The sequence below is a fragment of the Somniosus microcephalus genome, chromosome 14 (genome assembly GCF_052327205.1).
Source record: "Somniosus microcephalus isolate GS21.2 chromosome 14, FLI_Smic_1.0, whole genome shotgun sequence".
In the NCBI taxonomy this organism is placed as follows: Eukaryota; Metazoa; Chordata; class Chondrichthyes; order Squaliformes; family Somniosidae; genus Somniosus; species Somniosus microcephalus.
Genome location: NC_141000.1, coordinates 14,998,393 through 15,017,049, shown reverse-complemented (window position 1 = coordinate 15,017,049; position 18,657 = coordinate 14,998,393). Strand labels below are relative to the sequence as shown.

At 44.9% G+C, this 18,657-nt stretch overlaps 1 protein-coding gene across 3 annotated transcripts in view; it reads right to left on the bottom strand.

Moving 5' to 3' along the window:
- Window positions 1-18,657, bottom strand: part of egfl6 (EGF-like-domain, multiple 6) — a 111,552-nt gene that overhangs the window by 49,153 nt on the left and 43,742 nt on the right. For all 3 annotated transcript variants that reach the window (XM_086006268.1, XM_086006267.1, XM_086006265.1), the window contains 2 exons: window positions 17,275-17,337; window positions 2,253-2,552 (listed from right to left, as the gene is read on the bottom strand). In XM_086006268.1, the coding sequence (XP_085862394.1) occupies window positions 2,253-2,552; window positions 17,275-17,337 (363 nt within the window). The remainder of the gene's footprint in view (window positions 1-2,252; window positions 2,553-17,274; window positions 17,338-18,657) is intronic.

The following is an 18,657-nucleotide window of genomic DNA, read 5'->3' as shown; positions in this document are numbered from 1 at the left end:
GTGCTGGGCAGGAGTGTTAGGGTTGCAGAGGGGAGTCATGAGCCAGGTGGCGAGCGGATAGCCCTTGTCTCTGAGCAGCCAGCCGTGAGCTAGACGTGGAGGCTGGAAGAGTGTTGGCACACCGGTCTGGTGCAGGATGAAGGCATCGTGACTGCTGCCAGGATAGCAGGCATTGACATTGAGGATTCACTGGCTGTGGTTGCACACCAACTGCACATTAAGCGACCGGTAGCTTTTGCGGTTACGGAAGATCTCAGGATTGTTATGCGGTGCCCGCAAAGCCACATGGGTGCAGTCAATGGCGCCCTGCACCATGGGAAATCCCGCTATCCTGGCAAAGCCACATACACACTCATCTTGCTTTACTCTGGTGATGGGGAAGGAAATGTAGTCCCTTCTCCTACTGTAGAGAGTGTCTGTGACCTCTCAGATGCAGTGATGGATGGCGAACTGTGAGATGTTAGCTATGTCTCCTGTTGCAGACTGGAAGGATCCGCTGGCAAAGAAATTGAGGGCGACGGTGACCTTGGCTGCCACATGGGAGAGCCGTGGTCACCCTGGTCTGAGGCTCGAGGTCTTGTTGCAGGAGTTGGCAGAGTTCTGTGACCACCCCCTTGGTGAAGCGGAGCTTTCTAATACACTGCTCTTCGCTGAATTGGAGATAGGAGAAGTGCTCTCGGAATACCCTCGGAGGGTTAGGCCTCCTATTGAGAGCCCTGATGGCCCTCCTCCTCCCTCTGATCACATGTTCCAATCTTTCTTGCTGCCTCCGCTCCCTCCACCATAGATCCTGGAGGATGAGGTCAACTGCCAGTACAGCCCCCATTAATGTTAGCAAGTGTAGTAGTTTGATTTTTTTTTAGGATAAATGTAGCTACTTTTTAGTTTCCACAACACTCCTGATACAAAAGATCCTTTAAATTACTGAATAGAACTGTTGAACTATGTGAAACTGACATGAAACCAATGAAACTCCACTAACCTGACAGCTGCGACTCATTACTGATGATCCCTTTAAATAACGTCTCTGGAGCTGGGTTTCTGCTGTTTCACGCCAGCTCTCCCTGTCGCTGTTTACTCCAGGTGCGAAGATAGGTGGCGACAATCAATTTCGCAGATCGGGCAGTCAGTGAGTGTTGCACACTCACTGATGTGACGATCCACCTGGCGTTGAGGCTTCCGGCAATAACGGTTACCGGCGGCGCTATTTGGCGTGTGGATCTGGATTCACCTCACCCCGGAGATAATGTGCTAACACCCCATTAGGGCTGTTGCTAACGGGAGGCGCTAAGGTACCAAATTTTTCCCCCTTGGACTCTAGGGGAAGTAAAGGGATATGGGGATCGGGCAGGAAAGTGGAGTTGAGGTTAAAGATCAGCCATGATCTTATTGACTGGCAGAGCAGGCTTGAAGGGCCGTATGGCCGACTCCTGCTCCTCATTCTTATGTTCTTATGTATGGACTGTGGAAGGAGTTGCTCGCTGGACTGAATGGCCTTTTCTCCTTCCAATGTTTCTTATGTCCCAACATCAAAAACTTAGCTGACATTCCAATACCTGTGAGCAGAGCTCTGTGGATGTGTTTACCTCTATGTGCACAGTCCTTGTTTTATTTGAATACAGACTGATGCATAGTCAGCAGTATAGCTTACTGCTGACAGCTCACCCTGTTCTAAAGTAGTATCGGACCTGCAGTGTAGCAGCAGTATAACTTGTGTCCATCAAACACGCTTGTTAAAGGCTTTTGCTGAGCACTAGCACCTGCAAACAACTCCAGTCTATTGAAAATTAGAAAGTAAATAATAATATCAGCAGATTATGTATGGGATAAAGAACAAAAATAGATGCCTTGGAATGCTCATCTGTGTAACATACTCTCTGGGTTTGCATGACATTCATAAATATTTGAACTCTGCTTTTATGGTTTATAATGTTATTTAGGTCCTTCAAGTGTGCTACAATTATCCTGCCCACTTGTTATTTTCCCCAAATTTAAACCTGTAAAATGTAAGGTTTCATTTCCTAATGTGTAACAGAATGATCCTTCGTACAATCATGCTCAATTATTACAGAATGGAATAAGACAAGTACAATAAAACTCTTTTTTCAAATGCTGTCCCTGAAGAGCTATAATCTTCAGTCTTTCATGGTACTAAATACTCCCATAGAGCAATGACAACAACAGATGTTTTTGATTTATCTTTACAGTCTATGCTGTGAACTGCAACATCTTGTGGAAGAGGCTTGACTTACCAAACACATCTCCCCTGGGATTCAGCTCCTCCGAGTCAATGTAGTTCTCAACCTCGTCTTCGGTGCCCTCATAAGCCACGTCAAGTTCCTTCTCATCATAGCTCCCGATGTAAATACCATCTTCATAGTCAAATGGCTGGAGCCGGCCCTGGGAAGGAGGGGTGGATACAGGCCGAGGGATGGCATTCTTTATCACTTCTCCGTTTCTTTCATTATTCCTATTTGCCAGGAGTTTCTTTATGGCTTCTCTGCTTCCTCCCAGAATCACAGGTCCTTCTTTGTAAGGGATTTCAGGAACAGCTGAGAGCGAAAGAAATCGCGTGATTTATTAGTTATGTAAAGTACCCCCCATCATCTCCCGTACACAAGAAACACAGCGACATGAATCTTGTCATTCATGTGGAAATGACTTATGAAATGATACTGGGTGGCCTGCTGGTGGCGCTGTCCAGGGAGAGTATAAATACTCGGGCATGGGCCCAGCTTGCTCAGGACATTCTTTAACAGGAACTAGTGAAGGACACAACTAGATCGCCATGTTGAAAAACAGTTGATTAAAGCCTTGTTTAATACTCAGACCAAGTGCCTAGTAGTTTTCTTACGTCACCCAGCCCTTATAAGGCCAATGACGCTATGCTGGACATTTCCACTTCCCCAAGATAAGGTATACCAGCCTCCAAATGGGAGTGCGGGTCCTAGTGGGAAAGGGGTAGGGAGGGGAGCCCAAGCCAGAGAAATGGCCTGAACCCCTAAGAAAGGAAAATTAAAAAAAAATCTGTCAACTCCCTTACACAGAGGGTCTCGGGGGATGGGGTGGCTGGGGCACCTCCTCTTGAAGGTGAGCAGGTACTGAATTGTCCAGCTGCATGGGGTAGGCAGGTATTAGAGATACAAATGAGGCGCCCTTCCACTGACACTGCAAACTCTGGTGGGGTCAGCACTGGCGACAAGGATCCCAGTGTAACGGCCTGTGGATTTTCAGGGCCACATTATTTTCTAAGTCTTTTTTCCCCCAATATTGCCTCAGAATTAATATCCAATGCATGGTATTGGAAGTAGAGAAACCTTCTAACACCTCCTTTCCTGAATACTATTCTGTCGGGACAAGTGTAAATGGGGACTGGGTTAACGTAAGCTTATAGTCACGATAATAACAAATCATTGTTATCCAATACAAGTCAGCAACTTTTATTTTCTTTCCTGTTAGACTCTCATCCTTTCACTAAGGGTGTGGGGTGGGGGGGGGCAGTGGTGGTGGCAGTGTCAGAGAACAGCACTCTGCATAATTACTGTAATGGGATAGGTTAGCTTTAATAAGGGATGTTTACTTGGAAATCAGCCGATCTAATTTTAAATCAAGAGCAGAAGGACAGACGAGGGTAACTTTGATCATTTGGGCATGATTTTCGTGTCTCTACTGCCCCGTTTGCTACTAGAAATCCACGGTTGCAGGACCAACACACCGCGCCTGGTTGAAGTGCCGATCTACCGCTTAGTTCCCTTCTGTTCCAATTTTTGGGTGGAGCTCGATCTAGGAGGCTCCTGCCGGGATCAGGCTTGTGAATATACGTTAATCATGGTCAGATGACATAGTTACAACCCCCAACGCACTTTCACCTCTGCCCACCAGATTGCTGCCAGTTCCTATTCCCACCCACCAAACATGGACGGTAGAAGTTGGGAGGCGGCCATTATGAACGTCCATTAACGGGATCCTCAGCTGCAGTCAGGGGAGGTTGGGTGGAGGTTTGGCACTCTTTTAATGGGTTTTGAGGCTTAAAGGCTTGCACAATATTGTTCTTTGCTGTTGTAGGTGTTGTAAATAAATTACCTCCTTCCCTCCCAATGCTTCCACCACTCCCCTTTCACTAGACAAAGCACCTTGAAATAAAGGTCTTCTTCATCTTAAGAAGACAAAATGGCAGAGGAACTATATCATATCTGGTAAAGTGTGCCTCCTGTTGACTGATTTGAAGTGACATGGGGAAGTCCATAGCCCAGACTGTTACCTTCCTGACTGAAAAATGGCAGCATGAAGGGGGAAAAGGACTGAGAAAGGATTAAAAGATTGACAATTTGCTGACGCACAGTAGCAACAGCATATGTCAGAAGATCACTGAATGCCACAAATGGTCAACTCCGTTCCCAGCCATCATAAATCACTCCCTTATGGATTGATTGGATTTGGGAATTGTAACATGCTTGGTACTTCCCTGCCCCACCATATATCCTGCGTATTTATGCTGAGCATTGCTCTTCCAGCTATTTATTGAGATGGATCAGATGTCATTAGGAACATTAACTGCTCTGTCAACACAGCCACTGATCCGTCCTTGCCGAGAAGTTCGGTCTGCATCAGACTTGGTAATCCAAATCCCGACCAGTGGCAGGTGTTCCTGTGAGCCAAGTCTAAAAGCAGATTAGTGGATTCCAAGCATACTTGCATCATTTCTAAACAAGTTCTTCAGTCCTTCAACTCAAAGATAACCTGTCAGATTATTTTGAGGCCTAGCATTAACACAGCACTTTCAATGTCCAGACAATTTGGCAGAGTTACTAAAAAAGCGAAAACAAAAAGGGACAAAAGAATATGTAGCCGGTACAGTAGAACATTCGCGTACAGAAGTTATGCTAAGGCTTTTCAATGCACTGCACAGACTGCACTGAGAACAGTGTTCAGTTTTTGATGACATCATAAAAAAAGATATACTTTCATTAGGAAGCCTGCAGAAACCCGCAATAGACTGACCACGAGTGTAAAGGGGATGAGTTGTGAAGATTAAGCTTTGCAGTTTAGAAAGAAGGCCATTAAGGAGGATCTCATCAAAGTTCATAAATATTTTGTATAGATAAGTTAAACTCAATTATTACTTCAAAGTAAGTCAGGAAAGCGGGACATAAATTGAAATTGGTGGAAAATATATTTAGAAGAGATATCAGGAAAAACTTCTTTACTACACGAGTGATAAATATTTGGAATAATCTACAAACAAGGTGATAGAGGCAAAAACACTGGGGTTAGTCAAAATCCAAATAGATACCACGATGGAATTGTTAACACAATAGAGGGCAAGCCTTGCTGGATCAAATGCCTTTCTTACGTTCTTAGGTCTTTTATGGATTTATTTTAAACAGGAGGTTAATTTGACACTATATAGCTCAGACCTCACATCTGGTGTGCTAGCTAAGGTTAACCGAGTGTTGCTTGGGTTACAAAGAAGCTGTGTAACACCTGATCTTTCTGGTTTGAGTAAGTGCACTAATACGTGCACTTTAATGTTCTCACAGTGGGCCACTCAATAGGGAGCCACATCAATCAGTGAATAAGAGCACTTATTAGGGTTCATTATCCAGTGCTGCTTGTCCGGCCGGGAGCCCTGCTGCTTGAAGCACATGCTGTAACTTTGCTGCACGCAATTTTCTGACCATTAATTTTAAATGGTTGGAACATTATGTGCAATGCCACAAGTACGTAAGTGAGCAAGTTTACTCTGTTAACTCATCCTTTACTGCTGTAAAATACTAAACTGAGAAAAGAGATTGCCCAGGTTACAAGCAGCCCAATAGAATGCTTTGTATGAATGGGGACACTTAGGATACATCCTCTGTTTACAATGACCAAGTGCTTAGTGCATAGCAGCAATTCTTAAAGGGGCTTCACACAGGAAGATGTGTATCTCAAAGTTCTAGCATACTGTTTTGCCCCATAATCTCTACAGCTGGGAGTGAGTCTCCTCATGTCTACTCTGTAACTTTGTAAAGAGTGTGGAGGATTTGCACAATAAAAGATAAATGGTTGTCTGCACTGCAGGTTGCCATGGAGCACGTGGCTACTTCTGTGGTGTCAGCAGCAGATGCCCTAATGGTGCCAGCTGTAGAAACGTGTGTCCTGAATGCACACACAGCTTTTATAGAGGCCTTGGGATAAGTCTTAATGCTGGTCTCTTAGTTGGCTTATACACACTGGGAGATTGTGTGCAGACAACCTTGATGCATGCATTCACAGAACTATAAGAAGCCTAAAATTGTGCTCTTACACATATCAGTGAACATGCTAGGTGATGCCTTTACTAGGTGGCGATCTCTCAAAGAGTCTCTCGAGGCTTTTGTCATCCCACCCAAAGTCATCCATTGCAACGCACACAAGGAGGGCTAGAATCCCAGACTCCCAGCAGGTTGGCAATCACACCCTGTAGCCGCCCAGCACACTTAGTCCTTCCACAAGGAAGCAGCCTAGGTTAGGTGTCACATGCCAAAAACAAACCACAAGCACAACTTACCATGGCAATTCATGCTGACAACATTCACGCACCATATAAAATGGATTAACTAATGTACTGCACTTGATTTGAACATTGGGCTGAGTATTTATTTGTAATTACATAGAAACATAGAAGATAGGAGCAGGAGTTTCGGCCCTTCGAGCCTGCTCCGCCATTCAACGAGATCATGGCTGATCATCCAAACCCTAGCACCCGGTCCCTACACTGACAGCCATCCCACCCAAGCCCTATCCCCGTAACCCCACGTATTTAATCCCCCCTAACACTAAGGGTCAATTTTTATCATGGCCAATCAACCTAACCCGCACATTTTTGGACTGTGGGAGGAAACCGGAGCACCCGGAGAAAACCCACGCAAACACGGGGAGAATGTGCAAACTCCACACAGACAGTCACTCGAGGCCGGATTTGAACCCGGGTCCCTGGCGCTGTGAGGCAACAGTGCTAACCACTATGCCACCGTGCTGATCAAAATGAAGCAGGAGGCTAGCAAAAGATGGGCACTGATGGCAGTTGAGCAAGTGGGCATGAAACTATAGCAGAAGGTATTGTGGGCCGATTTATTTTCTGTACTAAAGGTTTCAGGAACGGGGTAACTACATATTAGTGCCTGTCTGCCACCAGTCTTCCAGTTTGTATTGGTGTTGCGGCACTGACTTCCCCGTTGAGTCTGTTGCCTTCCTGCTCCAATAGGTTTCAGGATTCTGCTGTCCTTAGTCCAAACTGAGACCTCTTCGCAGAGCAAAGTTATTCAGTGCTTTCAAGTCAATCATGACTCTTGAGACCGCAGGGAGGCTATACTCTGATGCATCTCCTAATCTGATGTGACATTTGAAGCACTGATTTAAGATCCCAGTGGCAGGCCATATGACCACCCTGATGGTAGTGTGAGCCTTATATCTGTACTCAGCTTCTGCTTGTGCGAGTATCATTAACCGTAGATGCAGAAGGTAGCTTTGTTCTCCCAAGAGCCATCCTTCCACTCTTCCTTCCTCTTCAAATAAGGCTGGTACAGATGACTGGTGTAAGCTAGAAGCATTGAGAGAGCTGCCAGGCATTGACCTGCATGTTACTGTGCTGATGCTGGTAGACTAGCTGCACGTTGATAGAGTAAAAACTCTTTCGGTTCATGTAGACCACAGTATCATTCACTGGGCCTGACTCATCAATGGTCACAATCAATGACCCCCCGGGACTCTATGAAAGCTAGCAGACCAGTAGAATTGTGCAGCCCTCTCATGCTGTTGTTGCTGGGTCGTAGCGCGTGTGAAGGAGGTGTTGGCCCTACAACATAATGCATTTGTCACCTCCTTTATGTCAGCAGTGGCTCAGTTGGTAGCCACTCTCACCTCGGAGTCAAAAGGTTATGGGTTCAAGTCCCACTCTAGAGACTTGATCACAAAAATCCAGGCTGGTCCTCCAGTGTAGTTCTGAGGGAGTGCTGCACTGTCGAAGGGGTGATGTGAGAGGTCGCTAAGATTATGAAAGGGTTTGATGGGGGTAGACGTAGAGACGATGTTTCCACTTGTGGGCAAGGCCAGAACGAGGGGCCATAAGTATAAGATCGTCACTAATAAATCCAATAGGGAATTCAGGAGAAACTAGTTTACCCAGAGCATAGTTAGAATGTGGAACTTGCCATCAGAAGGAATAGTTGAGGCGAATAGCATGGATGCATTCAAGGGGAAGCTAGATAAGCACGAGGGAGAAAGGAATAGAAGGATATATTGACTGGGTTAGATGAACAGGGGTTGGAGGAGGCTCGTGTGGAGCTTAAACACTGGCATGAATCTTGTCATTCATGTGAAAATGACTTATGTAATAATACTGGGCGGCCTGCTGGTGACGCTGTCCAGGGAGAGTATAAATACTCGGGCATGGGCCCAGCTTGCTCAGGGCATTCTTTAACAGGAACTAGTGAAGGACACAACTAGATCTCCATGTTGAAAAACAGTTGATTAAAGCCTTGTTTAATACTCAGACCAAGTGCCTAGTAGTTTTCTTACGTCAGGCCCGTTGGGCTGAATGGCCTGTTTCTGTGCTGTAAATACTTTAATGTCCTAAGCGCAAGCTTGGAAAGAGATTGTGTATCTTGCCTACTACCTGACACCTCCAGCAGCCCTTTCCTCCTCTTGCTGGTCTTTCTCAGCCAAGCCCAGTGTTAGGGGAACACTGAATGCAATACTCAGATCACACAGGTTTCAGTATCTTGAAATTCTATTAAGCACCAGTTCTCCTGTCAAGCAGTGTGCACTTCTACTACAACACTCACTGTATACGGGCTTTAGGAATGTTTTGTGCCTTTCAATGTGACGCACTCTCGCCTTACTGATCTATAATGCTGGTAACAAGCTCAACGAGTTTAACGCGTGTCTTCAGTCCTGTAGGATTCAGAAGCTGCTTCCCCCTGCAGCAATTTCCCAGCATGTGCTAAATGTTCGGGAAATGTGTGTTACTCTGCATTTCCCATTTATTACTGCAGATCTGTGAGAGTTGATGACCATAATTGCCATGCTTATGGGTGCTAAATTGGATTCGAGTTAATGCAGGCGCTAATTGTGTGTGCACAGATGTAATAGTTTTGTACAATACTGTTAATAAAGTGAGTGTTAACTTTTGCCCACACTCCTTAAATTACTCGTACACTGTAGCGCCAGATTTGGGAGAGTTGCCCTGGACTGGACACCTGGCAATGAATGCCATCGCTTGTTTTATTAACACATTCCCCATTAGGCACCAGGCAGAAGCATAGCCTGTTCTAAAACTTCTGAAATATTCTCAATACCTCTTTTGTGATCCATTTTGAGCATCTTACTTAAGCAGTTTGGGTTAACAGTATTCTTTTGAGAAATTATTCATGCAATTCAAGGAGTGTGGGCAAAGGTTAGCACTCACTTTATTAACACTATTGTGCAGAACATTTTTTGAACTATTTTACAACCATTTTTTATCATAATAGCAAGATTAAGAACACTAGCTCAGAATATGAACACTAGATGACAAGCATTTAGCTTATGAGTCCTAATTGTGGTGTGTTCTGCCGCATGGAGAGCAACAGCTCTGAGGAACACTGTGTGCTCAGACACCAATACCACAAATTCTGCAAAAAATAGGTGGAACTTTAAAGACTTTGAGACAAGCTTACAGGACATGCTGAGCCTTAAAATCTTGTGAAGCATGCACGGCCCCGATTCCCTGATTGCATGTCCTTGGCGAGGAGTTGGGAACTGTGATGCGCAGACCTTAATCTTTTGTCTATTTAACTTAATGAATGGAACATCTGGGGCTGTGATTTCCCAATCAGAGTTCCCCGTGAGTATTGCTTCCCGTTAACAATGCCCTGGAGCTTCCGCTGATCTCCAGCTGAAGTTATGCTGGGAGACTGATAGAACCCTGCAGTGAGGAAAGAGTTAAACTGACATCGTTGGCAGTTTCACTCAGTGGTGTAATAAAGAATCTCAGTAGTAAGCTTTTTCTAAGTTGATAACATAGTTGGATGTGGAAACCATAAGAGGCCTAAGAGGATGTAAGTTCTGTTCTGGCAGGAAAGTAAAACAATGAAAGAGGCCGAGAGAGGCAGGAAAGGAGGACAATGAGTCAGAAGTACAATGTTGATGAGACCCCATTTGGCATAAACAAAGGTCATAGGCGCAACAACAGCTTGACATATACTTTTCCGATAATAAAGGCGGTACTTTAATGTAACGCGGGCCAAGGTCCAATCAGGTGGCAGGAATGAATTTTGACATGTGTATTGTAATGTATAAAAATGTAGTGTTTGCTGTACCAATTTGGAAAGATGTGGCTAAGACAGAGCAGATAGTTTCCCCACCGGTGCAATAAAGACAACTTGACTATCGATCTAAAACCTTGTGTCGAGTGTTGGTTTAAAATACTCCACAACAAATCCCCTCAGAATTTCAGGGTCCTATCTATATGGCTCAATAGCATTCCAGGGGTACTAAATCACTCTCTGTGTTACAGTTATTACATGCGCTTAGTATGTGTTAATGTGTAACAACTTGAGGTGTTAATGTTAGCTGAGCATTAGTGCATTTTTACCCACTTTCCCAAGAAACTCCAAAGACTAAACTAGTTTAAAGCACATTATTGCTCGTGGCCCAAAGGCCTGTTAAGGGATTTGTTGCACATCAATTAAATTGCAAATGTGCAAGTTTGTTCAGGCCGGCCTTTCAGTTCACATGTTAGTGATGCCCGCTATAAAGGCGGTGGGGTGGTAAACCAATGGTGAGGGTTGGCTGAAGTCTAGCATGAGGCAGAGCAAGAGCCACTGTAAAGAGTGACTCAAACATTTCAATTCACAGCAGCATGAGTGCATCCGTTAGTCTTACTTTGCGGGACATTTTTGGCGAAGGAAGATGAGCATCAGCAGAGAAGGTTCAACGAAACCCTCAGCCATGGGGGAGGAGCACCAGGATCCACCACTACGCCCTGGCAGCATGTCTACTCCCAGTGACGTGAGCTGCCTCAACCTCGCCAAGGAGGGAACGCTTCACCAAGGAAGGCACAGATGAATTGTACCATCTCCTGGAATCAGGCCTGCAAACAAGGGGCAACATCAGCGCTGCACACAGTAAAAGTGATCATGGCATTGTTCTTTTGCCATTGGATTCTTCCAGGCAATATCAGGAGACCTGGCAAGGATGCTACCTGATCTGCTGTGTATTTCAAGCGTTTTCTGTTTCTATTTCAGTCAGTTTATGGTTTGCTGCTAGGTTACCCAGATCACAGAGGCCCTATTTTGACACGCTGGTGACTACATTAGTATTGGCGCCAGTTTGCATTAGCAGCAGGAAAGGCTGACAAGAGTTTTTCGAAAAATCGACCCCAGGTTACAGGACACCATCAGTGCCCATGTGACCATTCAAGCACAGTGCAATGTCCCCTGGTGTTCATCAACAAAAATATCCTTCAATCAACATCAAATGGCCTGTGACCAGCACTGAATAATTATTGTTAAATTCACTATTTCCATGGAGGATCCATAGCTTAAGAAAATCATGGGTTCCCTACTTGTGAAGACAACTTGAATATTTGGTTGCTTGGGTTAACTGCTCGGAACATAGCTTATGATACCACTTGACAATCCCCGTACCCCGGAGCAAAGAGTATAGTATGAAACACATTTGAGAGCTGGAAGTATCGTCAATCAGATATATGGTATGCTCAAACATTGGTTCTGATGTTTGGACATTACCGGACATGCTCTACAATGTGCCACAAAGAATTAGCATAATGGTAATGGTGCGCTGCATAACATGGTCAGCAAAAGAGATACATGTCTTTATAGAAAATAAACAGCAATAAGCCACGGCATAGGAGAAGGAGCAGGATAAGTTAGAGGATGAAGACAAAAAGCTAGCAGATGCTCAGTAGCCATGACAAGAAGTAGTATTGGTTTTTATTGAGCATCTCTTTCCTTGAGGTCTATCTCAATAGTACTATTGATGTGGAAAGCATTAATTCTGGAAGTAAACAGTGACTGTAAAGTTTAAGTGACAAGTTGTTTATTTATTGAGTATAATAGTGCTGGTGTTAATGTAATGGGCCAGTAATCCCGTTCCCAACGCGTGAGTAAGGATGGTGTATTCACGTGTGTGGCCGGAGGAATTGCCGGTTTTCAGCATGCACAGCGCATGCACGGGAAACCGGCATTTCCTCTCCATCGAACTAAGGGGTTAAGAGGTCCAACGCGTGCGCGCAGGACTCTGCGCGCACGCGTTGAACTTCCTTCGTTTTGACAGGTTTGCGCGTGTGCAAGGGCCTGGACTTTTTGGAAATGAAAAAAGGAGGCATAAGTAGTTGATTCTTGAAGGTAAGTGGTCTATTATTTAAAATTATTACATTTTTTCCACAGCTTCATTGTTTTTAAGGACTTTACAGTAAAGTAAGTTTATTTTTAGACCCGAATTTGTAAAAAAAAATATTTCTAAAATTTTATTAATTCTTTTAAATAGTTTTTAAAAGTTATAGTTTATTTAATTATTGGGATGTTTTTTAAAATTTTAATTAAAGTTAAACTAGTGTTTTGGGCGCCCGTACTTTTCATGAGTTTGACAGTCTTTACTATCAAACTCATGAATGAGTTTGCCCTCCCCTGATTGGCTGCAGAGTGCTCACCTGATCCCAGCCGGCACATCGCACTAACTACGCCGCTGGATCAGGTAAGCACATCGCGCCGACATCTGAACCGGGCCTGTGACAGGAAATGCAAGCAGGCCCGGGCTTCAGATGTCAGCGCGCAGGGTGAATGCAGATCGGGGGCTTGCACGCGCGGCAAGCACCCGATCCTAATTTCTGGCCCATTGTGCCACTGTGTCAACCCTTTGTGGTATGTGAACTAGTGCACATACTATTTCTACCCTACAACTCTCATGTGATGCGCTATTGGAAGGACTAGGCATGGAGATTCCCGAGAGGTCTGCTAGGATCTTCCCTGTGATACACATTCCCACTTGCCTTGTCATGTGGAAGACTAGGTTATTTGCCAGCAATAGCAGGTTTGCTTGCTTTTGGGAGCGTCTCCTGGTACTTGGTCAGGGACATCTGCAGGCAAGGAACAGGCCTCGAGATCAGAATCACCCGCCTGCTCCTGCCTTTCGGGCTGCAAGACCCTGCTGGAGGTGGAGTCCTCAAGTTGGCACCTGATCACCTAATTACTGCCACGAGATCTCTGAATCCTTCACTCGTGATGGAATCTGTCTTCGAGCATGTCGAAGTCAGTTATTATCATTCATGGAGTGTGGATCACAACACCTTGACATCATCAGTGGGAGCATTCTTGAGATGCTGCAACGGTGCTCGCTGTCTGTGGGCATGTGGTCTCCCTTGTCGATGCCACTGATGCTGACAGCTGCAGAAGAGAGAACCCTTGCTTCACAATAATGCTCAGCTGGATAGTAGAATTTGCAGCTGTATTGAACCAAATTTATTGTGTGTTCCACAAGGCGGCAAGTTGACTGGCGGACCCAATAGTACTGATGATTTCAGAGACTGCACTCCCAAAACGATTCATTAGGGTCCTTGGCCATATGATGCCTCTGCTCACCAGTGACCAGCCCTTTGTCAGACCCCATTTCTGCACCGTCCACATCTGTGTGAGGTGATCCACCCAATAGCTCCTCTGTACATCTGTAAAACACCCCAGACTATACATCTCTGATCTGTTGCCTGCTTAAAGAGGTGATGATGCCAAGTACTGTGGTGATATTTGTTACTGAAAGCGCCCAGCTCCTGTAGTTCTTATATACCTGCAACAAGAAAAGGAACATGATATGTCAATGCACATAATTGGATAAGTTGTCACTGTGCAAACAGTACGTGACACATTTTATGGCACAACATACTCACTCTTTTACACCCGCTGAAACACATTGGCACAGAGAAGGTATGCAATTATAATGCTGCAAACCTGAAGCATATTCCTCTTCTTGTGTGCCACCCACACCATGTGCAGTTTCCTAGCGGATGGCCTCCAGGGTAGTATCTTCAATGGGTGCCAAGAGGGTGCCTGTTGTCCTCTTCCCCCAACCTCTTCGATCTGTGGTCTATGCCTTCTGATAAAGGTGGCCTTTATCAGTCAAGAAATGAAGATGGATTGAATGAGTGGGTATTTTCTTTTATGTATTTTAGGTCGCAGCACAGATTTATAGCTGACCGGAGTGTAAAGTATCTTGCCTCCAGCGGGTTTGAGAGAGTGTTTGAGCTGTGGCTGCATTGTAATTGTCAGCTTACGTGTGAGTAATTATGAATCAGTCTTATTTTCAGGTACATCATTATAGGGTGTCCTATTTGCTGTGCTAGACCTTTCCTTTATATTGCATTTGCTACAGGTTACTGAATCAATTCAGATTATGTATACAAAAGTAATTAAGGAAATTCATCTGATACATGTAACTTACTTTGATTGTCATTAGTAGTTTCCTATATAAATGACGGCCTCCATGTATGGCAAGCTACATTTCTCCAGTTATTCACACCTGCCACTTTCTTTCCAAGTCTGGATATCCTCCTGAATATCTCATGATACATTAGCCATGTTGATTGTTGCTCTGGGCAATACTGACTTGTTCCTTTACTGTGTAGGAAGAACTTCAACGTCTTCTCAAGCCACCTGCTATGACCTGCAGTTCTTTATCTGTAAATCTTGGTTGATGCCTTCTGCAATCCATGTACTTGCCCCAGAAAATTGTCCATTATTTGTACTGGTCAAGTGCCTGGTCGTGATCTAGGTGGTAAAGCAGCTTTCTTGCAGATGTGCGTTACTTATAGTGCACCTCAACACATCCAAGGTTCCAGAAAGTGCACTGAGTAAAGTTATAAAAAATTGTCTAAAAGTTTAACTCCAATTTAACACACTGTCGAACTAATTAATTCCAACTCCACCCACGCCTTATACATACACCGCTGCTCCAATGTAGCTTAATGAAATACGTGATTAATAAAAGAAAGTCAGAAATGCTTCCCAATTGCTTAGCCACACAAACCAGGAATGTTGCAGATTCAATCCATATTCTGTACTGAGTTAGTTGATTTCAGCTAGGATGGTAGTTTTGGTGCTACATTTGGCCTCAGCATCCTGGGCTAGGGAGGAGAAAAATCAGATAAAGTCCCCATTTCTATCTATCTGGGGACTTCTACTGGAAAATGAGAGTGTGTGGACATCAGGTAAGGACAGCAATGGGTTTGGCTGTGATCAAATAGCCTGCCTACACTTACTTGGTTTGCAACTGTGGAAAGGCATTTTAGGTGAGGTATCAGAGGTCCTGCGGGGCCTACATGTGAACATTGGAATAGGAGCATGCCATTCACTCCCTTGAGCCTATTCCGCCATTTAATCAAATCATGACTGATCTGTACCCGCCTTTGATCCATATCCCTTAATACCCTTACCTAACAAATCTATTGCTCTCTGTCTTGAAGATTTTAATTGACCTATTATCCACTACCTTTTGAGCGAGAGAGTTCTAGATTTCCACTACTCTTTGTATGTAAAAGTGCTTCTTGGATTTGCTCCTAAATGGCCTATCTCTAATTTTAAGATTGTGCCCCTTGTTCTGGAATCCCCCAGTAGATGAAATAGTTTCTCTGCGTCCACCCTATCGAAACTCTCTATCAGTTTAAACACCTTCCCTTAAACCATCTAAACTCAAGGGAATAGAAACAAAGTTCATGCAATCTGTCCTTATAATTTAACCCTTTAAGCCCATGTATCATTCTGGTGAATTTGCACTGTATCCCCTCCCCCCGCCCCAAGCCAACATACCCTTCCTGAGGCGCGGTGCCCAAAATTGAACGTGCTACTCCAGATGGGATCTGACCAAGGCTCGGTACAACTGAAGTATAGCTTCTTTCCCTTTCAATTCCAGTGCCCTTGAGATAAAGACCAACATTCCATTCGTCTATTTGATTATTTTTTATACCTGTGCACTAGCCTTCAGTGATTCGTCTACATGACCCCTGGGCCTATATGCGAATATCAACTAGTGCCTTCAGGAAGGAGCAATGAAAATTCAAGGGGATGAAATCTCATTTAAAAATCAACCCTCCCTGCTGGTCTTCTGTCCATACACCAGACAATGAACCACACAACAGAAGATAATAAGGCCTAGAAATTCGGTGGCACCCCGTTTGGGGCGCCAAGCTCACCTGGGCGCCAGAAGTTCCGCCCCGGAAGGAGCCGATTGCGCCAGCGCGATATTCAGTTTCAACACCCCAAATGGAAGCGGGGCACTGCTCGAGGCGCCCCGCATCCCTCTTGGGGCGCTGAAACTGAATATTGCAGCGCAATGTGCGCTGCGGTACTGCAAGCCTTCCTCCCCTTCTTAAAGGGGAGGGGCCTACACCAGCGCGATCAGAGATCGCGAGTGCCGGCAAAAGAGCCCGGCACCGAGGAGAGGTGCCGGGCTCTTGGGACACAGCCGGCACTGCCCGGGAGGGGGGGGCTGCTCAGGAGGCTGGGGATGGCAGCGTGAGGAGGTGCTGGCAGGTGGCCAGCAAAAAAAATGGCCGTCCTGCACCTCCCCTTTAATTAGCGCCACTACCGCCGCAGGTCGGCCCCCCTGAACCGGTCGCAGATTGCGACCGGCGTTACAACGGGGGGCGTGACCCAATATCGCGATCGGGGTGGTAGCGGGGCGCTGCGCACACCGATGACGTCATCGGTGGTGGCGCAGCGCTACAGGCCAACACCGCCATTAGTGCCCCGCTAAATTTCACGGGGGGCGTGGCCCGTGGCGCTAAAGCCACTAAGTGCCCTCTTTGGGCGCTAACTGGTGCTGCAGCCCACCGAATTTCTAGGCCTAAGTATCAGCTTCCTATTCTTGTTCAGCATAAACCAGACCAAAAATAAATGAGTAATTGGACATGAGCAGTAGAACAGACCAACAATGTAGAAAATACATGTGGCAAATACATGAGGACAAAACATTGTCCACACTTTAAAAAGTTGGTGACTGCACCTCAATTCAGTCAAACACTTGAAAAACAGCACAAGCAAAGTCTAACCACAACATCTGAACCATTGGCATTCCATGGGAAATGGATGGATGTGGTCTGCATGTTTTTAGACACAAAATATGATTAACAATGGAAGATAGTTAAAGAAAGAAATGATACCACACAGTATTTGGCTGCAGGCGTGGGAGGGATGGCTATATATGACCGTGGGATATGTAGAGGGAGTTTGAGAGATGGCATTATATTAATCGGGTTCTCACCGTTGAGGATTTCATCAGTGCTGCCCTGTTCTCCCTCCAAGGTTCCTTGTAGGAAAGGTTTAACTATAAGAGAAAGAGTTATTTGTTAGCTTCTTACAGATATTTGCTTGTTGTATCTCAGAACAGGAATCGGAGGAAGACAAACGTGCTAGTCAGCTGATGGTATGACAGCACACTTTGGCTCTTTAAGCTGGCTGGAGATTATACGAGCCTAGGCCACTGATGAGGCTTCACAAGCGACCAGTGCTCATCAGAAAATTGTGGGCAATACCCCTAAAGACCGAAATAATTATTTGGCACGAAGATCTCCAAGGTTGTTATGCAGTTGTTCAAAATGGCTCAGCTCTGTGAGACCCCCATAATTACATTATCTATGTCATAAGTGTCTAACTTCAGATCAAACATGTCTGTCACTGCAATTCAAATCAGTTTGTAAAAGATGTTTTGTTTTACCACCTACTTACTGGAGACCATGATCAATGATGCTGGAAGTCCCCTCACCCGTCCCCCAACACCACACCTAGGCTTCAGGAGTGAGATCCATGCTACACAGAGTGCCTTGGATATCTTTAGAAACATAAGCAAAAACCAATAGACCAATAAACCTTCATTGGTCAGTGTTGTGCTCTGTGTCCAAGAGAATAGCCCTTTGCTTAGGAACATAGGCTTTTTTTTGTTAATGGTTTATTTCTCAGTACAATCATATCGCCAGGTAAAATGTTAATCCATCTGACAGAGTTGTTAAAAAAATATTAAGCACATTCCAAATTGAAACTCCCTTAAAGTAGGTACCAGCAAAGTACAATCAGGTAATCCAAAAGTCTTCTATAGGCATATAAATAATAAAAGGCTAGTAAGAGGAGGGGTGGGGCCGATAAGGGATCAAAAAGGAGACCTACGCATGGAGACTGAGGTACTAAATGAGTACTTTGCATCTGTCTTCGCCAAGGAAGAGGATGCTGCCATAGACATAGTGAAGGAGGAGGTAGTAGAGACAGTTGATAGGATAAAAATTGATAGAGGTATTAGAAAGGAGAATTGCAAATGTTACACCATTGTTCAAAAAAAAGGGTGTAAAGATAAACCCAACAACTACAGGCCAGTCAGTTTAACCTCAGTAGTGGGGAAGCTTTTAGAAACAGTATTCAGGGACAAAATTAACAGTCACTTGGATAGGGGTGGATTAATTAAGGGAAGCCAGCATGGATCTGTTAAAGGCAAATCGTGTTTAACCAACTTGATCGAGTTTTTTGATGAGGTAACAGAGAGGGTTGATGAGGGCAATGCGGTTGACATGGTGTACATGGATTTCCAGAAGGCGTTCGATAAAGTGCCACATAATAGGCTTGCCAGCAAAGTTGAAGCCCATGTAATAAAAGGGAC